Source organism: Crinia signifera, chromosome 9, assembly GCF_055691185.1.
Source record: "Crinia signifera chromosome 9, ASM5569118v1, whole genome shotgun sequence".
In the NCBI taxonomy this organism is placed as follows: Eukaryota; Metazoa; Chordata; class Amphibia; order Anura; family Myobatrachidae; genus Crinia; species Crinia signifera.
The window spans coordinates 51,948,055-51,969,318 of record NC_139225.1 but is presented as its reverse complement, the minus strand read 5'-3'; the positions used below and the strand labels follow the sequence as shown (position 1 = coordinate 51,969,318).

Here is a 21,264-nt window from a genome sequence, read left to right as displayed (position 1 = left end):
AAGGATGAATTAAAGTTTGAAAGTTTTAAACTGTTTTTCTGAAGTCTGGTGAGTGCGCTCTGAAACTGTTTCCCTTCATGGATATGGATTGGCACACATAGGATCCCCTCTGTGAAGCCTGGGCTCATTTGGCACCCCAGCAGGCGTCTCCAGGAATATTGTGAGTGCTGCTTTATACTTTGGATATATATATATATATATATAGATAGCAATTGCGGGCGGCACTCCAAGGATTTATGAATAAGTCAAACACAGACTATTAGTATAGCCAACGTTTCAAATCTTTACTCGATTTTTCGTCAGGGATAATACAAAATAAGTACAGTCATTACCTTTATAACGTAGAACACCCAGTGAGAACAGTCTCCCAGCGGCAGCGTGCAGATCGCCCCATTCTGATGACGTCACTGCTCATTGGTGCTTCCTGCGTATGGACCGCATTCAGCTGGTCGCATAGTGAGATGGAACGCACGCTATGCGTGGGGTTACCTTGGTAACCTGTATCTGTGCTGTGCGTCCAGAGTAGCGGGCGCTGCAGCCGCTGTTTGGGAAAGGGAGAAAAAGTGATGAGAGATATCACAAGAAAAAGAGTGAAAATAACGTGAAAAGCAAGTTTTCAAAAAAAGTGTAATAAACGGAATAAACACGTCTCACAAAAATGGACCTCAACGTCAATCAAAGAATATGAAGTACATAATAAACTGTTAATGGCAACACTGGCAATTAATCACGGTATCACATAACATAATTAATTGGTACTTAATTAAGGAAATGTCCTCTACTCAGATAGCCCCTTTACGCGGCACACAAATTGTCCATACGAAAGTCAATGTGGGGGACATAAAAAGATCACGGAACTTCAAGTTTTGGGGGGAAAAAAGGGAAAAAATTATTTAATAATCATGAGAATATTTGTGTTCAGAAAAATGGCGTGAACGAGAGTTGTTCATTCAGCCCTCTCGGGGCGACGGTGTCTAGTCTCAGAATCCATCGGGCTTCCCGTTGCAGAAGTCGCTTTCCACGGTCACCTCCTCTAGTAGAGGCTTCAACTTGGTCAATAAGTTTATATCTTAATTGAGCTAAGGAATGTCTTGCAGCTTGAAAGTGTTGGGCTACTGGTTGATCGGTTGCAAGTCCTTCACATGCATGTCGGATGCTGGACCTATGTTGTCCGGCTCTTTCCCTAAAGGTGCATATAGTTTTGCCGACATAGGCCAATCCGCAGGGACATTTAATAAGATATATTACATATCTGCTTTGGCACGAAAGAATTTGTTTTATTGGTATATTCTTGCCAGAATGCGGATGTGTGAAGGTTGCACCGGTTTCCATATGTCGACACGTGGTGCAGCCGACACATTTGTAGCAACCAGGGCGCCTTGATAAGAAATGTTGATCAGGCTGGGATGGTATTTTAGTGATGTCATTCTTCACTAACCAGTCTTTTAAATTTCTGCCTCTTTTTTGGCAGTTGAGGATTCTGCTATTGTGCAGTGGTTTCAGGCTGGGATCGCTGGATATAATTGGCCACAGTTTTTTCGTTGTGTTAGAGATAAGCTTACTTGCTGTGGAGAATGTAGTGACAAATGGCAGTAGATTTTGATTGCTCTGTATCTTGGTTTGCAAACTTTGTGCACGGCTGATGGAAAGTGCCCTTTGTTTTGCCACAAGAAGTTCCGTTTTTTTGTAACCCCTTTGAATAAATTTATGTAGTAAGATGTCCATTGCAGCCTCGGCTTTATCCTCGCGACTGGTTATTCTCCGTATCCTCAGAAATTGTGAAAAGGGAATGCCTTTTTTCATTGAGGTAGGATGGTGGCTGTTCGCATGGAGGAAAGTGTTGGTGTCGGTCGGTTTCGTGTAGATGTCTGTCATGAGCTGGTTGTTTTCTTTGGTGATCATGACGTCCAGAAAATGGACTTGGTTTTGACTGCATTCGTATGTGAACTTAATGTTGGCATCCATTTGGTTGACATAAAGCATGTTGTCATCAAATTCTTGTTGTGTGCCTGTCCAAAGTAGCAGGATGTCGTCGATGAAGCGGGTGAAGAAAAGTATCTGTTTTTCCATCATGGGGTTGTTCAGGAAGAGTTGTTTTTCAACTGCAAACATGTGTGCGTTTGCGAAGGCTGGAGCTGCGTTACTCCCCATTGCACACCCCTGTCTTTGGATATAGTATTCCCCATTGAAATAGAAAAAATTTCTGGTTAAAGTTTTTTCTAGTAATGCCAAAAGAAACTTGATTGCCGGTCCCTTGTAGTTGTCATTGTTAGCCAAGATAGTTTCTACAGAATTTAAGCCTGCGTTGTGCGGGATGTTGGTATATAGACTTACAACGTCAATGCAGCACAATATACAATTGGCTGGTAATTCTCCTAGATTTTGCAATTTTAGCAGGAGATCAGTTGTGTCTTTCAAGTATGTTGCTTCTGCTTGTATTACTGGTTGAAGCCAGTAATCGACATATTTGGCAATTGTGCTGTATAAAGAATCCCGGGCTGAAATAATCGGTCGTCCGGGCGGTGCTGTCAGATTCTTATGTATTTTTGGCAAACTATACAGTAGTGGAACTACTGGGTACTCAACAGTCAATGCTTCAAGGGTTTTCTTGTCGATGACACCTTCACTTAATGCATGTTTCAAAATATTGTCAATTTCACGCTTGAATGTAATTGTTGGGTCATGTCCGATTTTATCGTAAACTGTAGTGTCGCTCAGTTGGCGGTCCAATTCAGCGATGTAGTTTGCTGTATTTTGGAGGACTATTGCACCTCCCTTGTCAGCGCTCCTGATTGTGAGGTTAGGGTTAGCACTGAGTTTTTTTAGTGCGTCCACTTCATTTTTACTTAGGTTGTTAAAATTGGCACCAATCATTTTTGTAGTTGGAGCATTTCTCATGACTGTCTCATCCAATAACCGATTGTAGCACTTGATAGATGGATTATGGCTTTGTGGTTCGAAGCTTGATTTTTTCTTAAATGGATGGGTGCTTTGTGTGCCTGGTTGGTTGGGCAATTCATTGGAATTTGCAAAGAATTCTTTTAATTTGAGATTCCGATGGTGTCGGCTGAGGTCGACTTTCCAATCGAATTCATTCCAGTGTGTTGTAGGGACGTATGACAGTCCTTTGTTTAAAAGATTGGTTTCAGTATCAGAGAGTTGGTAATCGGACAGGTTTACTACCAGGTTGGTTATTTTGCATTGCGCTTTTGTCGACCTCTCGCTCTGCCCACCGCGGCGGGTGGTCTTCCTCCTGCGCCTGTGCGGGTAATTACCCCTAAAGGGGGTCTTCGCTTATTGGATTCATTATCGCTTTGTGTGGAGCTATTACCACCGGTGGTTTCAGAATCTGGATCACGTTGGCGGTACGGGCGGCGAGCTCTGATCTGGCGCTGGTGTCGAAAAGGATATCTGCCTGTAGCCCATGGGTAGACAGATTGTTCTTGGTAGTCCCTGTCAACTGTTGTTAATTTGGTCTTTTTATATTTGATTAGTTCTTTTCTATAGTTGTCCACGCTGGTTTTCAATTTTTCCAGCCAGGGTTCAATAAATGTTCAATGGATCTTATACTTCTTGTCATCGAAGAGGCTACCAAAGTAATGAATGAAACCAAAGACAAAATTGCTGAACTCGAACAAACTGCTATTCCAACGTTAAGTGATGACAAAAATGAACCCTGGCTGGAAAAATTGAAAACCAGCGTGGACAACTATAGAAAAGAACTAATCAAATATAAAAAGACCAAATTAACAACAGTTGACAGGGACTACCAAGAACAATCTGTCTACCCATGGGCTACAGGCAGATATCCTTTTCGACACCAGCGCCAGATCAGAGCTCGCCGCCCGTACCGCCAACGTGATCCAGATTCTGAAACCACCGGTGGTAATAGCTCCACACAAAGCGATAATGAATCCAATAAGCGAAGACCCCCTTTAGGGGTAATTACCCGCACAGGCGCAGGAGGAAGACCACCCGCCGCGGTGGGCAGAGCGAGAGGTCGACAAAAGCGCAATGCAAAATAACCAACCTGGTAGTAAACCTGTCCGATTACCAACTCTCTGATACTGAAACCAATCTTTTAAACAAAGGACTGTCATACGTCCCTACAACACACTGGAATGAATTCGATTGGAAAGTCGACCTCAGCCGACACCATCGGAATCTCAAATTAAAAGAATTCTTTGCAAATTCCAATGAATTGCCCAACCAACCAGGCACACAAAGCACCCATCCATTTAAGAAAAAATCAAGCTTCGAACCACAAAGCCATAATCCATCTATCAAGTGCTACAATCGGTTATTGGATGAGACAGTCATGAGAAATGCTCCAACTACAAAAATGATTTGTGCCAATTTTAACAACCTAAGTAAAAATGAAGTGGACGCACTAAAAAAACTCAGTGCTAACCCTAACCTCACAATCAGGAGCGCTGACAAGGGAGGTGCAATAGTCCTCCAAAATACAGCAAACTACATCACTGAATTGGACCGCCAACTGAGCAGCGACACTACAGTTTACGATAAAATCGGACATGACCCAACAATTACATTCAAGCGTGAAATTGACAATATTTTGAAACATGCATTAAGTGAAGGTGTCATCGACAAGAAAACCCTTGAAGCATTGACTGTTGAGTACCCAGTAGTTCCACTACTGTATAGTTTGCCAAAAATACATAAGAATCTGACAGCACCGCCCGGACGACCGATTATTTCAGCCCGGGATTCTTTATACAGCACAATTGCCAAATATGTCGATTACTGGCTTCAACCAGTAATACAAGCAGAAGCAACATACTTGAAAGACACAACTGATCTCCTGCTAAAATTGCAAAATCTAGGAGAATTACCAGCCAATTGTATATTGTGCTGCATTGACGTTGTAAGTCTATATACCAACATCCCGCACAACGCAGGCTTAAATTCTGTAGAAACTATCTTGGCTAACAATGACAACTACAAGGGACCGGCAATCAAGTTTCTTTTGGCATTACTAGAAAAAACTTTAACCAGAAATTTTTTCTATTTCAATGGGGAATACTATATCCAAAGACAGGGGTGTGCAATGGGGAGTAACGCAGCTCCAGCCTTCGCAAACGCACACATGTTTGCAGTTGAAAAACAACTCTTCCTGAACAACCCCATGATGGAAAAACAGATACTTTTCTTCACCCGCTTCATCGACGACATCCTGCTACTTTGGACAGGCACACAACAAGAATTTGATGACAACATGCTTTATGTCAACCAAATGGATGCCAACATTAAGTTCACATACGAATGCAGTCAAAACCAAGTCCATTTTCTGGACGTCATGATCACCAAAGAAAACAACCAGCTCATGACAGACATCTACACGAAACCGACCGACACCAACACTTTCCTCCATGCGAACAGCCACCATCCTACCTCAATGAAAAAAGGCATTCCCTTTTCACAATTTCTGAGGATACGGAGAATAACCAGTCGCGAGGATAAAGCCGAGGCTGCAATGGACATCTTACTACATAAATTTATTCAAAGGGGTTACAAAAAACCGGAACTTCTTGTGGCAAAACAAAGGGCACTTTCCATCAGCCGTGCACAAAGTTTACAAACCAAGATACAGAGCAATCAAAATCTACTGCCATTTGTCACTACATTCTCCACAGCAAGTAAGCTTATCTCTAACACAACGAAAAAACTGTGGCCAATTATATCCAGCGATCCCAGCCTGAAACCACTGCACAATAGCAGAATCCTCAACTGCCAAAAAAGAGGCAGAAATTTAAAAGACTGGTTAGTGAAGAATGACATCACTAAAATACCATCCCAGCCTGATCAACATTTCTTATCAAGGCGCCCTGGTTGCTACAAATGTGTCGGCTGCACCACGTGTCGACATATGGAAACCGGTGCAACCTTCACACATCCGCATTCTGGCAAGAATATACCAATAAAACAAATTCTTTCGTGCCAAAGCAGATATGTAATATATCTTATTAAATGTCCCTGCGGATTGGCCTATGTCGGCAAAACTATATGCACCTTTAGGGAAAGAGCCGGACAACATAGGTCCAGCATCCGACATGCATGTGAAGGACTTGCAACCGATCAACCAGTAGCCCGTCACTTTCAAGCTGCAAGACATTCCTTAGCTCAATTAAGATATAAACTTATTGACCAAGTTGAAGCCTCTACTAGAGGAGGTGACCGTGGAAAGCGACTTCTGCAACGGGAAGCCCGATGGATTCTGAGACTAGACACCGTCGCCCCGAGAGGGCTGAATGAACAACTCTCGTTCACGCCATTTTTCTGAACACAAATATTCTCATGATTATTAAATAATTTTTTCCCTTTTTTTCCCCCAAAACTTGAAGTTCCGTGATCTTTTTATGTCCCCCACATTGACTTTCATATGGACAATTTGTGTGCCGCGTAAAGGGGCTATCTGAGTAGAGGACATTTCCTTAATTAAGTACCAATTAATTATGTTATGTGATACCGTGATTAATTGCCAGTGTTGCCATTAACAGTTTATTATGTACTTCATATTCTCTGATTGACGTTGAGGTCCATTTTTGTGAGACGTGTTTATTCCGTTTATTACACTTTTTTTGAAAACTTGCTTTTCACGTTATTTTCACTCTTTTTCTTGTGATATCTCTCATCACTTTTTCTCCCTTTCCCAAACAGCGGCTGCAGCGCCCGCTACTCTGGACGCACAGCACAGATACAGGTTACCAAGGTAACCCCACGCATAGCGTGCGTTCCATCTCACTATGCGACCAGCTGAATGCGGTCCATACGCAGGAAGCACCAATGAGCAGTGACGTCATCAGAATGGGGCGATCTGCACGCTGCCGCTGGGAGACTGTTCTCACTGGGTGTTCTACGTTATAAAGGTAATGACTGTACTTATTTTGTATTATCCCTGACGAAAAATCGAGTAAAGATTTGAAACGTTGGCTATACTAATAGTCTGTGTTTGACTTATTCATAAATCCTTGGAGTGCCGCCCGCAATTGCTATATATTTATACAGCGTCCATTCACTGGATACTGGAGGGAAGGCAACCAGGTAGAATACCATTTGGTTTATGGAGTGCCGGTCCACTGGACAAAAATATATATATATATATATATATATATATATATATATATATATATATATATATATATATATATATATATATATATATATATATATATATATATATATATATTTTGGTGCATTTTTTTCTGTATATTTGTAAAAACGTCCAATATGTATGAATTTCATTGTTTGAAAAATCTGTAAATCACAACCAGTGTAAAATCTTCTGTACCCATCTTATATCCATCTGTTCAAGTCCAATTTAGGACCTCTAATGATATTATTGTTAAACTGTTGTTTTCTTATATAATGTTTTTCAATAACTCAAATACTCATTGATACATTCTGTTCCTGTAGATTTATATAATAATTATACCCCTGATGAAGTCTCGCTGAGATGAAACGCATTGGGTACTTGCTCTCCGAGATTAAAGGAACACCAGTTAATCAAGAACTGATGAGAAAAAATGCTTTTTTTATGTTGAATATTAATTTTTAATAACTGTTTTGATATATGTAAAAAATATTTGGTTTCTTAAGGAGTTGAAAGAATGGAACATACCTAATTAATTACCATATAGGGGCGCTCAAATAACACTATTGGGGTGATCTATTCTCATAAAACGCTTCATAAATGAGAACACCAAGCACAGGGACTGTATTATTTTGTAATCGTCAGTTAATGTAACTGTCTGTGCCTATTTTGTCTCTCAGTGCCATAGAATTGTAGGTAGTGTATGGATAAATATAGCTGTATTAAGATTTAAAACATTAAAGTATGATTTGATTAGTGACAGGAATGTCAACTATACCAATACATTGTCACAACCTTATATAGAAATGAGGCGTTACAACATTGGAACTTCAAGTACTGTCAATTGTCTTCTTTGTTATGAACTTATGTGGATAGACTTAGCTGATGCTGTTTCTTGCAGTGTGCTGAAGGAGGTATTCACTGCGTTTAACCCTGAATCAGTTGTCCTGCAGCTGGGGGCTGATACTATCGCTGGAGACCCCATGTGTTCTTTTAACATGACCCCAGAGGGCATTGGAAAGTGCATGAAATATGTTTTGCAATGGCAACTACCTACCCTGATCTTGGGCGGAGGTGAGACCTTATCTTGTTGCACCATATCTATCCTTTACTAATCAGTCTGCCTTCACTCTCTATAGCTGTTTTACTGCTATGTGTAGCTATCGCAGCATTCGCTTTTTCCGACAGGTAGGGGTGGCTTTGGTATAATGGTGCCCATGGTGTGCGTTCTAATGCAATACGTGCTGCCGCAGGCATCCCATCTTACAGTACAAAAAGTATGTGTTGCACCTACTTTTTGTACTGCCTTCGGATCGCATCACACGCAAATTGCATGCAAAACACATGCCGTGCGATGCGATCTAGCCATAACGCATGCGATTCTTGCAGTGTGTATGGGCACCTTAACAAAGATATAAATAACTTCTTAAGAGCTTACTTACTCATAAAAATTTGAGTCGCCAAAACACTCAACTTTAAACCCATATCTATATTTTTGAAGCTCCAGACCCCCCCCCCCCCCATTAAAAAAGGTAATGGGAATATAAAATAAGTTAGTTACATAATTAGATGGGAAGAGGGGGCCCTAGACTGCACACCCTGTAATGCGAGGTGCTACCTTGCTGAGATTTTTAGCTATATGCAGAACAGCAGGGTTTTGCAGGTGCACTATGCACTCATTACTGCTAACATGTATTCCTTTTATATTTCATTATTCTAATTATTTCATTTCTTTGGCCAAATGTATGCGAACAACCTCATAAATGAAATATAAAAGGAATATATGTTTGCAGTAACGAGTGCATAGTGCACCTGCAAACCCCATACATAATTAGCCTTATTCTGAGTCAGTCTGAAATGTGAGTAAGGGGTTTATGTCCTTCAAAAAGAAAACATACAATAAAAAAAAAAATAACCTAGAAAAAAGGTTATACAGTATACTATATGTTTACTGATCACCCCTAAAATGTGGTTTGCTATATAATAAGCCTTTTTTGGGTGATTGGTGTGACTTTAGAGTTGCTGGATTGGCATTTAAGAGCTACAACTGCGTATACACAAGGCTATATGTCCCGACCTAGCATTCACATCAGTGCATATAGGGAGGGGTTTATGCACAGTATGCTCACCCACACAATCATTAGCAATGGCTTCTACTCCGCCCTGCAGTAGGGCTAACAGAAGACCTCTCTAGTCATGGCATCCCACATCGCCCCCTGCAGTGACAAGTGTGTACTTTCATCTTGATACACACGTAGTCTACTGTGTACCCAGCTTAAATAATTCAGCGTTTGCGGAATAATCAATTGGTCTAAAGTTGAATTTGCAAGTATAAATTTGACTTCATAAATATTAATTCATTTAATGGAATTTTAATTTGTATTGTCATTTTTCTGCTTATGGATTTTCTTATTTATGAATTGCATATTTTTATTTTCTAATGAAATAATATCTAATTGTGTTTTATGAAAGTGTATGCGCTCTCATTTGTGAGGTTCTATATAACCCTCTAGAAATGTGATAATGGTTTATGTACTAAGCCTTGGAGAGAGAAAGTGGATGGACATTGTGGGTGAAATTTAATACGATGAGAGTTCAGAAGGTGGGAGATTTGGTAAGAAATTTCATTTTTTTTTTTTTTTTAGCTGCTGGATTGTTGCTTTAAATTTTACACTAAGTATCATATCATCCTAAAACACAGCTTGTAACATTGCAATTAGGAGTTGATTGGCTGCCCACTTTACCTCTCTCCAAGGCTTTTTTTCACTAACGTTCTATGGGATACTGGGATCATCTCAAGACATTGGGTATTAGAGGGTATCCACAGGAGACAGGCACATGTATAACTTTGAACTGGGTGTACTGGCTGCTCCCCTCTGATTCCCCGCCCACAAACCAGTTTAGAAAAATGTGCCCTCAGGAGAGGATGCACACTGCTGGAGCTCCAGAGAGTTTGTCTTCAGTTTTATTTATTTTATTATTTTGTGTTTGCTGTGTTGGACTTCACAGCATTTCAGGCCTCTTAAGGTACCGAGCTGTCCCTGCTGCAGGACCACTGTCCTGAGAGGGTGATTGTCATCGCGGGCATTGCACTGCAGCTTTATACACCCCTAGCATGCTGCACGCTCCTGACTCAGTCCGAAGACCTCAGTGGTGAGTACATACCGGGGTACCCCGATGCAGATGGTGGCGGTTGCGGTGTCCCTGCACAGGGACCACGCAAGGCCCCTTGTCACAGACTGGATGCTAGGGGCTAGCTACTGGACCACCAGGGTAGTTCCCCATGAAACGCTGTACAATACAGCCAGCGCCAGTGTAAATATTAGTATAAGCCCAGTGCCATTACAGGGGGCGGGGCTTGCTCAGAGCGGGACCAGAGAGCACTGTGGGCGCCAGCACTACTTCCTGCTTCTCCCTGTGGTGCCATTACTGCCTATCAGACGCTCCCCAGCGGTGAGGCATTGGAGAGGGACATCTGCAGCAGAACAGCAAGTGGTTTAGTGCTTAAATAACGCTTATTGTGATACTTTGTGCACTCAATACTGTATTATATTATTATTATTATTATTATTATTATAATTTTCTTTATAAGGCTCCACAAGTGTTTCGCAGCGCCGTACAAAGGAACAATACAGGGAGACAAAGCTTGGCATAACATTGAATAAATAACAAAATTACAGTGCAAATAAAGAGCGCCACAGATCAATACACATTACAGCTTAAATGTAAGTAGTGAGGACTCAATCAACATACAACTAGAGGCTTGAGGCCAATGATGGAGATGAGTATGCAGACGAAGATGGTCACTGAGTGTTGGAGTATAGGAGAGCTGTGAGTGAAATGTGAAGAGAAGTGGGCTTTGACAACAGGAGGGAAGAGGGCCCTACTCGGAGGATCTTACAATCTAGTAGGAAGGGGAGACAGACAGATTACAAGAGGTGCAAGCGAGTGGGTGGTGGTTAGATAGCAGGATGTAAGCAGTCAAGGGGTCGGAGAACCAGCTGGTTTATGCAGTGGAAGGGTATGCTTTGATGAATATGTGAGTTTTCAGTGCCCGTTTGAAGCTTTGCAAGGTCGGGGAGAGTCTAATTGAGCGAGGGAGTGCGTTCCACTGAAGGGGTGCAGCACGGGCAAAGTCCTGTACTCTAGCATGGGAAGCAGTGATCAGGGTGGAGGAGAGACGACAGTCGTCAGCCGACCGTAGAGGGCGGGAGGGTGTATGAATGGAGATAAGGTTAGAGATATATGGAGCAATGGAATTAGAGATGGCCCTGTATGTGAGTGTGAGGTGTTTGAAGAGGATTCTGTAGGGGAATGGAAGCCAGTGCAGATTTTGTTGAAGGGGAGTGGCAGAATTAGAGCGGCGGGAGAGGAAGATAAGCCTGGCTGCAGCATTGAGGACAGATTGGAGAGGAGCCAGTTGGGATTGAGCGAGGCCGGTGAGGAGAGCATTACAGTAGTCAAGCCGTGAGATGACCAATGAGTGGATGATCAGCTTAGTTGCACTCTGAGAGAAAGGGCGTGATGCGAGCAATGTTGCGTAACTGGAACCGGCAAGAATGGGCCAGGGCTTGGATGTGGGGTGCAAAGGAGAGGGAGGAGTCAAGAGTGACACCCAGGCAGCGGAGTTGGGGAACGGGGGAGATGATGGTGTTGTTAACAGTGATAGAGATATTAGTAGGGGGCATAGCTCTGGGTGGGGGAAAGATAATAAGTTCGGTTTTGTCCATATTCAGCTTCAGAAATCGCTCAGACATCCAGGTGAAGATGGCAGAGAGGCAGTTGGAAACTTGAGAGAAAACAGTGGGGGACAGATCAGGAGAGGAGAGGTAGTTTTGGGTGTCACCCGCATAGAGGTGATATTGGACGCCAAAGGAGTTAATGAGTGCACCCAGAGAGGAGGTGTACAGAGAGAACAGAAGTAGGCCTAGGACGGAACCCTGAGGGACCCCGACAGGAAGGATGGAAGGTGGTGAGGTGGAGCCAGAGGCAGAGACTGAGAAGGAACAGTTGAAGAGGTAAGAGGAAAACCAGTTGAACACTGTGCCAGAGAGGCCAATGTTTTGGAGTGTGCGGAGGAGGAGAGGGTGATCCAGTGTCAAAGGCAGCAGATAGGTCCAAAAGGATAAGCAGGGAGAAGTGACCCTTGGATTTGGCTGACAGCAGGTCATTGGTCTCAGTGGAATGAAGTGGGCGAAAGCCAAATTGAAGGGGGATCAAGGATGGAGTGGTCAGACAGGTAGCTGGTGAGACGCCTGTAAACCAGCCTTTCTACATATTACTTGAATGTATATGTGCTTGTAAACCAACTCCTCATTCTGGGAGTTCAGGTTAAGGGTGTGCTGGTCCCCTCAGTATCTCTGAGTACCACAGGCTTGTTAAAGCTATACACCCGCAGTGTTAGAAGCTCACACATAGTTTCTATACACTTCACACTGATTTATATCTGTATTTCACTGTGAATTCTGTGTGTTTGTGGGAAGGTTACAGTCTCAAGCATGGTGAGAAAGATAACCTGTGTGATATGCAGCACAAAGTTTGTGCCTGGGACCACCTCACAGATTACTTGTGAGCAATGCATGTCCCCACAACTCAGTGGGGTCTCACCAGTCAGACTCCCAGGAGCCTGAGTGGGACACTGGTATTAAAACTATGTTGCAAACTGTGTCCTCCCAGCTGGCTGCAAATACTGTGCAGACCAAGCAGGTGCAGCAGGATTTATCAGTCCTGTCAGCAAGGGTGGATAACATTTCCTCCACCCCGGGTAAACAGGCTAACTTGGAGGACACCTTTTAAGGAAGCCTAGAAACAGCCGGAAAAACGTTTTTAGCTGTCCAAAAGGTTAAAATCCGCCTTTCCCTTTTTGACCCAGTCAGTAGGAAAGTGTGGGAGGAGCCACCGGTAGTGGATGCTTTGGTATCCAGGTTGTCCGAAAAGGTGGTACTCTCTGTCCCAGGGTCTGCCACTCTAAAGGATAGTTCTGATAAAAAGCTGGATACCACCCTTAAAGGGGTGCATCTCAGAGGCCAGTCCTCGCCAGCTGCTGGATAGCAAAATCTATCCATACTTGGGCTTCACAAATCCAGGAGGGTTTGTTGGCAGACATGTCAGTGGCGCAAGTCGCTAAGAGATTGCATCATATCCATAACCCTGCTAAAGTGCTGTGTGATGCTTAAAAAGAGCTAGGAGCCATTAACTCCCGCACCTCTGCCATGGCGGTGTCGGGTCTCAGGGCCCTGTGGTTACGCCAGTGGGTAGCATATGCTGACTCCACGTGTAGCATAGAAAACCTTCATTTTAAAGGGGGAGAAGCTGTTCGGCAGTAAGTTAGATTACCTAATTTCGATAAAAGCCTCTATATGTTTTGTGTTGTGCACTTCTTATTCTTATTTGTATGCTATTACTTTTTTAATAAATTGTGCTATTGTAGCAATTCATGTATCTATTATTTTTATTTATATATATTGCTATATATATACTAAACACAGCAGCGCCCTTTGATAAATGCATGCAATTTCGGTTGCATGCCCGAGGAGGGCTGTTTAAATTTAGAGTGAGGCTTACAACCTCCAACAAGGGGCGGCAGCTGTGCTTAGTTAACAGGTGTCTTTGTTATAATTCTTGTAAGTACACCATATTGAACCAGCGCTTCCAGTAACCTAGGTTACAATTTCCAGTAATTTCCAAAGCAACAGCAGGGAAATCCACATTTCTGCCGACAATGTCCACGCAGACCAGACGCCCTTTCTCTGGGCAGTCATATCAGCCGTTTCAGTCCTTTCGGCCTTCCAGGCCTAAGCAGCGGGCAAGAGGAGCTTTCTCTGCTGCCAGAGGTGGCCGGCGTAATTTCAGAAAGGCTGCAGCCCCAGCGTCACAGGACCGTGCTCCTGGAACATCCAACACAAAGCCCTCTGCATGACTTGGGGATCCCTCCACGAGTCTCTTGCGAAGTGGGGAGTCGGCTGGCACATTTCAGCCACGTGTGGGATGCCTCTCACCTGGGTGAGGGATCTTATTTGCAACAGCTACAGGCTGGAGTTCGCAGGACCTCCCCCTCACAGGTTCTTCCGATCAGGCTTACCAGCAGCTGTGGAGGATCAGGTAATCTTGCGCCAAGCAATACACAAACTGGAACAAGCGCTGGTCATTGTACCGGTCCCAGTGGAGGAACGGGACAGGGGTTATTACTCCAACCTGTTCATTGTACCGAAACCGGACGGTTCAGTACGGCCCATACTAAATTTAAAGACTCTGAACCCCTTCCTAAAGGTGTGCAAGTTCAGACTGGAGTCTGAGGGCAGTAATAGCAAGCCTGGAGGAGGGAGAGTTCTTAGCATCCCTGGACGTGAAGGACGCCTACCTCCACATCCCTATTTGGGTCCCTCATCAGGCGTTTTCTGAGGTTTGTTCTGAAAGATGAGCACTTTCAGTTCACAGCACTGCCATTCGGTCTGTCGACTGCGCCATGCATTTTTACAAAGGTGATGGCGGAAATTATGATTCTGCTGAGGAGGAAAGGGATCAACATCATCCCTTACCTAGACGATTTGCTACTCAAAGCAAGATCGGAACAGATCCTGGTACAGGATATTGCCATGACCAGACAGGTTCTGTCAGACCACGGGTGGATTCTCAATATACCCAAGTCCTCCTTGACGCCGACATGCCGCCTTCTCTTTCTGGGAATGATTTTGGACACCGAAGAACAAAAAAATTTTCTTCCCCAGGAGAAATGATGGCCATTTGAAATCTGGTCTCAGAAATTCTGACCAAGCCTCAAGTGTCGGTACCCCAATGTATCCAACTTCTGGATAAAATGGTGCCTACCTTTTGAGGCGATCCAGTTGGGAAGGTTCCACTCCAGAGTGTTCCAACTGGATTTGCTGAACAAGTGGTCAGGGTTGCATCTCCTTATGCACAAGAGGATATTCCTGTCACAACAGGCCCGACAGTCACTCCTGAGGTTCGGGATCCAGGATTGGATCCTCCTAACAAAGGATGTGCCAGTCTGTTAGGATGGGGAGTGGTGACTCAGGGCAGGTCCTTTCAGGGCCGTTGGACATTGTGGGAGTTGAAGCTACACATTAATGTCCGGGAGTTGAGAGCTGTGGGCTCAATCATTCCTCCAGAATCGGAGGGTCCAGGTGCAATCCGACAACGCAACAACAGGCAACCACCAAGGTGGACCGAAAAGCAGGTCTTGCATGAGGTCTCCAAGATTCTGTCCTGGACAGAACTACATGTGATGGCAATCTCCGCCATCTTCATCCCGGGGTGGACAACTGGGAGGCAGATTTCCTCAGTCGCCACGACCTCCACCCCGGGGAGTGGAGTCTCAACCCCCAAGTGTTTGCAAGCATTGTGGATCGTTGGGGTCAACCAGAAATAGATCTCATGGCGTCCAAGTTCAACAACAAGGTCGCCAGATACTGCTTGAGAACCAGAGATCTTCGGGCGGAGGCTGTGGATGCTCTGCTGCCGGCATGGTCCTTCAGACTGGTGTTCCTTTTTCCACCACTTCCTCTGTTGGCAAAGGTTCTCAAAAGAGTGCGAAATCAAAGAGTGGACGCCATTTGGCACCAGATTGGCCAAGGAGGGCGTGGTACTGTACGTGGATCTTCAGGCCCTATTGGTGGAGGATCCATGGTGTCTGCCTCTAAGAAATGATCTGCGTCTACCAGGACTTAGGGCGTCTTTTGACGTCCTGGAGGTTGAGCGGCAGATTCTAGCTCATAAGGGCATCCATGCATCAGTCATAACCATGATGACTAAAGCCATGATGACTAAAGCCCGGAAACTGTTAACAGCAACCCATTACCACCATATTTGGATAAAGTATGTAGGTTGATGTGAGAAAGGATTTCCACTAACTGGATAGGTTTCTGAGATTCCTGCAGGCCGGTTTGGATTTGGGCCTACGCTTGGGCTCTTTAAAGGTTCAGAATTCGACCCTGTCAATTTTCTTCCAGAAGAAATTGGCTAGCTTACGGGAGGTGCAGACTTTCCTCCAAGGAGTCCTTCATATTCAGCCTCCTTTTGTACCACCTACAGCGCCGTGGAGCTAAGATGTAGTTTTAACTTTCTTACAATCATCCTGTTTGAACCTTTAGCGTTGGTGGAAGTGAAGTACCTCACCTGGAAAACTGTGGTACTTTTGGCGTTGGCCTCGGCTCATAGAGTCTCTGAGTTAGGGGCTCTGTCTTGTAAGAGTCCCTACTTTATTTTTCACAAGGACAGGGCGGAGTTGAGAACAAACCCGCAGTTCCTTCCTAAGGTGATCTCTTCATTTCATCTAATCCAACCTCTTGTGGTTCCTTCCGGTTTAAATTCTCCAGAAGTCCCAGAGTCCTTGGACGTAGTTCAGGCTCTGCGCGTATATGTCCAGAGAACAGCGAGAGTTCGCAAGACGGACTGTCTCTTTGTGCTCTACAGTCCATTGCACGTTGGATTCATGCAATGGTACAACAGGTTTATGTGGTAGCGGGCTTGCCTACACCTTCAGGATTGAAGGCGCATTCCACTAGGTCAGTGGGCGCATCCCAGGTGGCTGCTCGGGGTGTTTCTGCCTTACAGCTCTGTAGAGCTGCAACTTGGTCGTGTCAGCATACTTTTGTGAAATTTTACAAATTTGACGCCCTGGCCAAAGAGGATACCCAGTTTGGGTGGGTGGTACTGCAGCAGTCTCCACACATTCCTGTCCCTTCTGGAAGCTTTGAGACATCCCCAATGTCTTGAGACGATCCCAGTATCCCATAGGACGTTAGTGAAAATAGGATTTTCACACGCCCAGTTCAGGGTCTAGTTGCAGATACTTACATTTTTTATTTCCTCTACCTCCCCATGGCAGCTGACCTATGGGTTTCCTCCTCATTAGGTAGATCTGGAAAGGAAAAAGACACAACACTGCCCCTATATAAGGCCCACCCCTACAAGGCTCAGTGTCTTTTTTTTTTTTTTCCTTTCCAGGTAGAGGAGGCTTACCCTGAAAGCTGCTGCAGCCTTCCCCACTGCCTAGTGCAGTTAGGGGTTTAGGCTTATGAAATAGGTCTCCCGCTACCGAGTGTAGTGGGGATACCTAATCTGGCAAACCCCTCTGCCTAGTGCAGTAGCGGGGGAAGAAACATATGAACCTAATAGGGAATACCTGTGCCCTACGGAAGGGCTATTCTCCAGGAGTCCGGTGGGCGTGTGGTGAGCGGTGACACGCAGACACCTAGGCTGCATCTTCCCCTAGAAAGCGCCAGGTTCTTACAATGTGCTATGGCTGGAGACGCCGGCACCGGCGTCCGACGTCATCACGCTATGCGGGTCTCAGGCACGCGCGCCCAGGAACACTGGACGGCGTCTGACGTCATCAGAGGGCGCTAGAGCCGGGTGGAAGGACGCTGTGCGTCTGACAGGGGGAGAAGGGAGCAGGTCAGATAAAAACGGCAGCGCGGCAACAAGCAGACGCTGCAGAGGTTCATGTGCAATCGGGTAAGACTCCACAGGCAGCGCTGCTGCTGGAGTAACTTTTTCTTATTGTTACCCTGTGCATTCCTTAATAGTATGCTTTCTGCTAGCAGTGAATCTGTAGCAAAATGGAGGAAGATAGGAAGCAGCAGGCAAAGTCAGGGTAAGCCAAAGGAAATTCAAAAAGGAGTTGCTTATAATATTTCTAGCATATTAGTGGTTAACTTTTATCATTACAGATCAGAGTCAAGTAAAGAGAAATTGGAGGTTAAACAAAAACACAAGAAACTGCATGCAGCAAAATGCTCTGTGTGTGATGCACCTCTGCCAGAGAAATGGAAAAGTGCAGTATGTGAAAGTTGTAAAAAAAAAACAATTATGAGGCCAGATCAAATGGCGGACTTAGTATCTATGCTCAGGACATCACTAGCTGATACTTTTGTCACGAAAGAGGATTTGAAAAAAGGGTCACATAAGAGTCCCAGAGACACCCTATCCGAAGACTCTGATCCAGGTGAGGGTCCTGCCATTGATATACCTGAGGCATTGGAAGAAGGGGAAGTAACCCAAGAGAAAGCGGAGCTGGACTTTAACCCAGATCTCCTAAACAATCTCCTCATATTAATAAATAAATCACTTAACATTGAGGACCCTCAGGAAGAAGGGAAACTGCAGGATCTTTTATTTAAGGATAAAAAGAAAAAAACAAAGTCATTCCCTCTATCTAAAACATTGCAGGATATAGTAGAGGCAGAGTGGGCAAGCCCAGATAAGGTAGCTGTACCATTGAGAGTTAACAAAATGTACCCATTTGATGCGGAACAGGTTAAGAAGTGGGAAGTGGCCCCTAAGGTGGACTCAGCCATCGCTAGATTATCTAGGAAAACCACCCTACCCCTAGAAGATGCCAATGTGTTTAAAGACGCGATGAAGCGTAAAATGGAAATGAGCCTGTGTAAACAGCATGTCACATCAGGGGCATCTATTAAGGCCTCTTCCGCAATAGCAGTGACCTCGAGTCTTAAGGTCCTGGTGCCAGGACCTAGAGTCCGACCTATTAGACGGCGTCAAAAGGTCAGAATTGATCAAAATAATTCAGAATATGCAAGTAGCAGTCGAATTCATATGCGATGCATCTCTAGATACCGTTAGACTGGCCGCTAGAGCAAATGCAAGCACCACTGTTACCAGAAGAGCGCTATGGTTAAAACCCTGGTCTGCAGACGCACAATCTAATAATAAACTGGTATCACTCCCATTTCAAGGAGAATACTTATTTGGGAAGAACTTAGACGATATTATATCGAAAACTTCTGGTGGGAAATCGGTGTGGCTTCCCCAAGACAGAGGCTCTAAGGGCCGTTAAACAGGTCTCAAAGGTTCCAGTCCCAGGACTTTAAAGAGGCCTCCTCTACCTTTCCAGGTAGAGGAGGCTTACCCTGAAAGCTGCTGCAGCCTTCCCCACTGCCTAGTGCAGTTAGGGGTTTAGGCTTATGAAATAGGTCTCCCGCTACCGAGTGTAGTGGGGATACCTAATCTGGCAAACCCCTCTGCCTAGTGCAGTAGCGGGGGAAGAAACATATGAACCTAATAGGGAATACCTGCGCCCTACGGAAGGGCTATTCTCCAGGAGTCCGGTGGGCGTGTGGTGAGCGGTGACACGCAGACACCTAGGCTGCATCTTCCCCTAGAAAGCGCCAGGTTCTTACAATGTGCTATGGCTGGAGACGCCGGCACCGGCGTCCGACGTCATCACGCTATGCGGGTCTCAGGCACGCGCGCCCAGGAACACTGGACGGCGTCTGACGTCATCAGAGGGCGCTAGAGCCGGGTGGAAGGACGCTGTGCGTCTGACAGGGGGAGAAGGGAGCAGGTCAGATAAAAACGGCAGCGCGGCAACAAGCAGACGCTGCAGAGGTTCATGTGCAATCGGGTAAGACTCCACAGGCAGCGCTGCTGCTGGAGTAACTTTTTCTTATTGTTACCCTGTGCATTCCTTAATAGTATGCTTTCTGCTAGCAGTGAATCTGTAGCAAAATGGAGGAAGATAGGAAGCAGCAGGCAAAGTCAGGGTAAGCCAAAGGAAATTCAAAAAGGAGTTGCTTATAATATTTCTAGCATATTAGTGGTTAACTTTTATCATTACAGATCAGAGTCAAGTAAAGAGAAATTGGAGGTTAAACAAAAACACAAGAAACTGCATGCAGCAAAATGCTCTGTGTGTGATGCACCTCTGCCAGAGAAATGGAAAAGTGCAGTATGTGAAAGTTGTAAAAAAAAAACAATTATGAGGCCAGATCAAATGGCGGACTTAGTATCTATGCTCAGGACATCACTAGCTGATACTTTTGTCACGAAAGAGGATTTGAAAAAAGGGTCACATAAGAGTCCCAGAGACACCCTATCCGAAGACTCTGATCCAGGTGAGGGTCCTGCCATTGATATACCTGAGGCATTGGAAGAAGGGGAAGTAACCCAAGAGAAAGCGGAGCTGGACTTTAACCCAGATCTCCTAAACAATCTCCTCATATTAATAAATAAATCACTTAACATTGAGGACCCTCAGGAAGAAGGGAAACTGCAGGATCTTTTATTTAAGGATAAAAAGAAAAAAACAAAGTCATTCCCTCTATCTAAAACATTGCAGGATATAGTAGAGGCAGAGTGGGCAAGCCCAGATAAGGTAGCTGTACCATTGAGAGTTAACAAAATGTACCCATTTGATGCGGAACAGGTTAAGAAGTGGGAAGTGGCCCCTAAGGTGGACTCAGCCATCGCTAGATTATCTAGGAAAACCACCCTACCCCTAGAAGATGCCAATGTGTTTAAAGACGCGATGAAGCGTAAAATGGAAATGAGCCTGTGTAAACAGCATGTCACATCAGGGGCATCTATTAAGGCCTCTTCCGCAATAGCAGTGACCTCGAGTCTTAAGGTCCTGGTGCCAGGACCTAGAGTCCGACCTATTAGACGGCGTCAAAAGGTCAGAATTGATCAAAATAATTCAGAATATGCAAGTAGCAGTCGAATTCATATGCGATGCATCTCTAGATACCGTTAGACTGGCCGCTAGAGCAAATGCAAGCACCACTGTTACCAGAAGAGCGCTATGGTTAAAACCCTGGTCTGCAGACGCACAATCTAATAATAAACTGGTATCACTCCCATTTCAAGGAGAATACTTATTTGGGAAGAACTTAGACGATATTATATCGAAAACTTCTGGTGGGAAATCGGTGTGGCTTCCCCAAGACAGAGGCTCTAAGGGCCGTTAAACAGGTCTCAAAGGTTCCAGTCCCAGGACTTTAAAGAGGCAAGGACATATAGACCGGGCAGAGGGTACAGAAGACCCTGGTTCGGAGGAAGAAGTTCCTTTCGTGGCCAAAGAGGCAGAGACGGGAGGTTCGGATTCCGGCAAACACAATGACGCCAGAGAGAGGATCGGGGGCAGACTGAGGAAGTTCTACTCGGTCTGGGCCCGGTCCACAAAGGACAGATGGGTGAGAGAGGTCATATCCTCGGGTTACAAGATAGAGTTTGTAAAGGCTCCGGGGGTATGGCTAGAAGACTCACCTGTCCCAAAGGACAAGGAAGGGAGACTGGCCTTAGAAGAAAGCTTGCGATATATGATATCACAAGGTGTAGTGGTAAAGGATGCCCAAAAGTCAAGAGGACCTAGGATGGCAGTAAAGGTTTTTTGT

The 21,264-nt window shown here is 44.8% G+C and overlaps 1 protein-coding gene across 5 annotated transcripts in view; it reads left to right on the top strand.

Moving 5' to 3' along the window:
- HDAC8 (histone deacetylase 8) overlaps positions 1-21,264 on the top strand; it is a 206,189-nt gene that overhangs the window by 53,451 nt on the left and 131,474 nt on the right. For 3 of the 5 annotated variants that reach the window (XM_083159074.1, XM_083159072.1, XM_083159073.1), the window contains one exon: positions 8,013-8,185. The exons of 1 other annotated variant lie outside the window; for it this stretch is intronic. In XM_083159074.1, the coding sequence (XP_083015200.1) occupies positions 8,013-8,185 (173 nt within the window). One more of the 5 variants, XM_083159075.1, reaches the window with a different exon arrangement.